This window comes from Otolemur garnettii, unplaced genomic scaffold, assembly GCF_000181295.1.
Source record: "Otolemur garnettii isolate 467f Iridium unplaced genomic scaffold, OtoGar3 scaffold00077, whole genome shotgun sequence".
Taxonomy (NCBI): domain Eukaryota; kingdom Metazoa; phylum Chordata; class Mammalia; order Primates; family Galagidae; genus Otolemur; species Otolemur garnettii.
In genome coordinates, this window is record NW_003852472.1 from 8,217,882 (window position 1) to 8,223,598 (window position 5,717).

The window sequence follows — 5,717 nt, forward strand, 5'->3', positions numbered from 1 at the left end:
AAAAAAAAAAAAAAAAAAATTCAAGCATTTTGAAAAAGCAACCTTTTTTCAAAATACAGCTTCTTCCAAAGGAAAGTTCAAGTGAACATTGTCCCTGTTTAGCAAAGGCAAATGAGAATCATCTAAAGAATGAGCAGCTATTCCAGACCTATTAATTGGAGAATACAATGAAAGGTTCACCGACTTTGAGAATCAGGACATCACACTCAAATTAGCACTTCAGCCTCACCCAGTTGCTATCACCGAGGCACGAGAGAAGGAACTGACTGACTCTCAGTCAATGACATGTAAAAGCCATTGTTTGCTGCTAAGAAAGATCCACCTGCAATGTGGGAAAATGCAGTAGAATACACACTTTCAGCAACATACCTGGAAAATGCTTTCTTGCTTTCCAACCTCTTACTGCCCTGAATCTACATTCTCCTATCTAACCCAAATCAAGATGCCCATAAAGTTGGTCACAAATGACTGATCTCCAACTCGAGGGGATAGAACCCCCACCAAATATTCAAATGCCTGCCAGCAAAAAGCAGACGTGACAAAGTCATTAAAAAGTTAGTTAATTTTAAAATTAACAAAGAGTTTTCATATTTTCAAATTATGAAGTACCTACTAGATTTTTGCAAAATAACATACATGTTTAAGTATACCTAACTCAAGTTTCTTGGCTGCGGCCCTATTTGATCACAATTAAATCAATGTGGCCTTCCAACAGGAAAAGGCCCCCACTCCTTTGCTACACCACCACGCCACCCTCGGCATATGGGGCTGGCGCCCTACTCCTTTGAGCCACAGGCACAGCCCCATAAACGTTATTTTTTGTGAGTGAAACTGGTGGCAGTGGGTGAATTTCTGGACAGCATTCCCTCCCTCTCATGCATTCCAACCCCTACTCAGGATTCACTTACCCACAGACATGCTCTATTCTTTCTCCCTGCCATCCTGTATCCAACCATCCCCGTACAAGACAATAGACATCTTAAAACTCCTTTGTGTCTTACAACATGAGAACCCAAACACAAACCTTCTGAGATGCCTACTGATTAAAGTAAGCCCAAGGTTACCACCAGACACAACTTTCTGCACAGGACAACCCTGCAAACAAGCTTGGCAGACAAAATATAAAGCACATATTTTCACAGAACTCACCTAACACATTTTGTTAATGTCAACATCGTCTGCCTCACGGTTTATTCATTACTTATGTCCATTTAAAGTACATTTGCAAAAACGCTCCTGTCAGAGAAGTCACTATCAAAACTCAGATCGTCATTCCGTATCAAGGACATCTCAAAAGGAAGAAATGAGTATCTATTCTTCAGGGCTGCTTCCTCCCCACTGACTGCGTTCAGGGAGATCCAGTATGTCCAGGAAACACATCCTCAGCCATCAACCCATTATGTAAAGCACTGAACTAAAAACAAACGTATTAGAATATAAAGATCAAAGTACTGACATTTCCTGCTTCCAACACTCCTCTCTCTGAGTCTTAATGTCATGTGTCAACTTGGCTGGGCCACGCTGCCCACATATTTGGTCAAACCTTATTCTGGATGTTGGTGTGAAGGTGTTTTTGGATGAGTGAAGCAGATTACCCTCCATAGTGTGGATGGACCTTACCCAATCAGTCAGATTATCTTAACATAACAAGACTGACCTCCTCCAAGCAAGAAAGAATTCTGCCAGATGAATACCTTTGGACTTGAACTGCCACTCTCCCTGAGTCTCCAACCTGCCAGTAAACTCCATCAGATTTTAAACTCACCAAGCCTCCACGATTATGAGAGCCAATACCTCAGAATGAGTGAATGAATGAATCTCTCTCTCAAGACACACACACAAATGGGTTCAATTTTTCTAGAAACCCAACTTTGCATTGAAATTTATTAAGAGAAATAGCTTCTATGAAGATCAACACTATTAACTAAAGTAACAGTAAGTCTAAGAAAAGCTAGTCAAATTCCATATGTGGGGCTTACTAGGTCTTCACCAATAGTTTCATTTAATTTTCCAAAAGACTACTAAGAAACACTCCTTGATCCAAATAAGACAATGTAATTTGTTCTCCCACCCCTCAAAAAAGTTCCTGAAACTAAAAATCAGGGTAAATAGCCATTAGTATCACTGAAGATGTACAAAAATAAGTCAGCCCCCACACAGACAAACACAAATATTTATAGGTCAATTTTCCCTAGAAAACTAATAAAAGCGTAATTACTAACTGTCTTTTACATATTACTATTGATTTGAGCCACTATTTGCATTACTTTTCTCCAGTTCTCATAAGAAATAATAAGAGCAATAAGTACTAGAATCTGAAGAATGAGTGACCTGAGCAGAACAAACTTCAGTGCATGAAAGAATCACCTGGCCCTCTGAATGCTCATTACTGGGTCTGATAAAGATTCCTGTGTATGTTGTTAAGACCACAGAGTGCCCATCCATATCAAAACAGCCACGGGTGGAATTTCTCTTTACTGTTGCATGTAAAAGTAAAGGAGAATACACAAGAGAAGGGGTCACCAGTACCCAGTGGAGACGAGACAGGTATATACAGACTTAACGGAGAACCCCACAAATTTCAATTCATCAGTTATGGCTGTTGCTGTATAAAGCCATTGCTTTACAAGTCCACTATCTCTCTCTGTCTATAGCAGTGTTTCTCAAAGTTGGGCCCAGTTCAACAACACCCAGAAACCTGTTAAAAATACACGTTCTTAGGCTCCACCTCAGGCTTACTGAATCAGTTTCTGGGAAAGGAGACCGACAATCTATCTTGTAACAAACACTTCAGATGATTCTGATAAGGTTTGAGAACCAATAAACTCCAGTAAAGTTAAACATTTTTAGGTGTGAGACAGAACTGAATCAAGGAATTATAGAAACTGAGTTGCTGAATTTTTACTACATCACTATGAGTCATGAGGAAGAAAGTTTTACTAATATCATCCCTCCCTTTTTATAAGGCGTTCATTCAAAACTGCTTTCCCAGCACTCGTGAACATTATTTAAGAATTTTCCAATGACCTAACTAATCAGTGTAAAAGGCTACTTGAGGCTCACCAAGACAGAACAATAGCAAAGACCTTTTTAAAGGATGATGATAAATTCCCAGGCAAAACTTACAAGAGTGAGTGCACCCTGTTATTAAGTTGCTATGTTTTGGATTAAATTTTTAGTTCTCCCATCATGTGGCATATAAACGCTAAAAAGGCCAAATACATATGTAATATTTCTACAAACTTTCCACTTCCTTATAGGAAAATTTGCCAATGGGGACAAAATCCTACCAAAGAAGCAATTCCTCTGCCAATTTGATTCAAGCTATTCACAGGCAATATCATTCCTTTGCGGAGGGAAGATAAATACCTTTAAACTGCTTAATCATGTTCTGATGGTTTTCGATGGCTTCCTTTAAGATCAGTTCGGGCTGGTCCATCTTCCACCGCCATTCCGTGCCTACTGGATTGGTGTGGTGCCTAGGAACAAGACGCAAAGTTCTAAAAGACGCCTTTAATGGGATCTCAGTAGTCTACAAAATCACAAAATTGGGGCTCATTTTCTTCTAAGAACTCAACTGTTTATAGCAGTATTTTCAAACTTGTTTTAAGTCATGACCCCCAGCAGAATGGAGTGACTAGAGAAGTAATTCAACATTTCTGACCATTCCCTGGTTCTATGTTGAGTCAAGTCCAGTTACAAGTTGACAGAATACTCTTCCTTGCTTTTAATCCTGTTAACTATGTGCATATACATACAAGGCACCATGGTGCCACCACGTTATTACGAACTATGTCAGCATTTCATAAAGTGAGTGAGGAAAGCTGGAACATTTCGGTTTGGAAACCACACTGGGGGGCAGGGAGGGAGGGACAGAGAAAGAGCGCACTTGATGATGCAGGGACGAGAAAAGGACAAGGAACTCCTCTTGGAAATGTCTTTCCTATATCCCTTATGGAACAAAAGTAGGGAGAGAGCAACTTTCAATGAGATCGTGAGGGTAGACATTTTCTCTCACTCTGTTTACTAAGAGAAAACTACATATACTTTTTGCAATCAACAGAACTGGAAAACTCACACCCTAAATCAGTATATTTAGACAGATAATGATGGTCATTTTTGTAACAACCTTTTTAACACATTTTTGTGGTTGATCAAGTTGATCAAATTCCACTCATAATGATGCATCTTTCTCTTATTTTTCGAACTGGTCAAATCTTGGAAGTTCTCCTTGAAGTGACTTTGTCTCTCATTCCAACATTTGCAAGGCTTGTTCTAAAAGATTATACAAAACATAGGGTGGGAAAGTTCTGAGAAGACTTGCATTCTCCATTATCCTTTTGGAGAATCACAAAGTCTTCTCGGATTGTTTTTGATCTTATATGTTTTTACTTCCTTATTATGAATGAATATTTCCATTATTCATTCTTTGGCTCTTACCAATTAAAGAAACTATACTTTTATATCATCTCCCTGTACTCAGGTGAAATCACAGCTCCCTGAAAACTCAAACTCCTGGGTTCAAGTGATCTTCCCACCTCAGCCTCCTGCATAATTGCGAATATAGGTGCACGCCACCATCCCCAGTTAATTTGTTTTTTTTTTTAGAGACAGGGTCTCACTGTGCTGCCCAAGCTAGTCTCAAACTCTTGGCTCCAAACAATCCTCCCATCTTGGCCTCCCAAAGTGCTGGGATTATTAGTGTGAACCACCATGCCCAGCCAAAATCAGTATACCAAACTAAAAAGCTGCTATATAATAAGGAAGCAATCAACAGAGTGAAGAGACAATCTGAAGAGTGGGAGAAAATATTTCTAAACTATTCATCTGTTAAGGAGTAATATTCAGAGTACATAAGAAACATTAATAACTCAGCAGAAAAAATAATAATCTGATTTTTAAATGGGCAAATAGTCTGAATACACATTCCTCAAAAAAGGATAGACAAGTGCCCAACAGATGTATAAAACAAAATGCTCAGCATCACAATCATCAGGGAAATGCAAATCAAAACCATGAGGAGATTTCATTTCATGCTAATTAGAATGGCTATTAGCAAAACATGAATGCTGGTAAGGATGTGGAGAAAGGAGAACTCCTACACACTGTCGATGAGAATATACAGTCATTACAGATAACGGTATGGAGGTTCTAGAAAAAACTAAATATAGAACTACCATATGGTCCAGCAAGCCCACTACTGGGTATCCATTCAGTGAAAAGGAAATCAGTATATTGAAGAGATAGCTGCACTCCCACAATTCATAACAGCCAAAATATGGGATCAACCTAAGTGTACGTCAACAGATAAATGGATAATGAAATGTACTCTTATTCAGCCATAAAAAAGAATGAAATTCTGTCATTTGCAGCAATAGAGTGAACCTGGTAAGAGAAATAAGGCAGGCACAAATAGACCAATGCCTCGCGTTCTTATACATGAAAGCTAAAGAAGTGGAGAGTAAAATAGTCATTTTTATGGGCTGGGAAGGGTACAGGCAAGGGAGAGATGGGGAGAGGTTGGTTAAGGGATACAGAATTACAGAGAGATAAGAGGGATAAGGTCCAGCGTTCTATAGCGCTGGAGGGTAATCATACCCGGAGTTCACAATACTTCATTGTACGTTTTCAAATAGGTGGAAAAGAGGATTCTAAATGTCCCTAATAGAAATGATAAATGTGTGATGCAATAGATATGCTAATCACCCTGATTTGAT

General features: G+C 39.0%; 1 protein-coding gene across 1 annotated transcript in view; it reads right to left on the reverse strand.

The window, feature by feature from the left end:
• Positions 1–5,717, reverse strand: part of LOC100942622 (S-adenosyl-L-methionine-dependent tRNA 4-demethylwyosine synthase) — a 196,065-nt gene that overhangs the window by 108,914 nt on the left and 81,434 nt on the right. Inside the window, exon 10 of the mRNA XM_012807877.2 lies at positions 3,370–3,479. Coding sequence (XP_012663331.1) covers positions 3,370–3,479 — 110 coding nt within the window. The remainder of the gene's footprint in view (positions 1–3,369; positions 3,480–5,717) is intronic.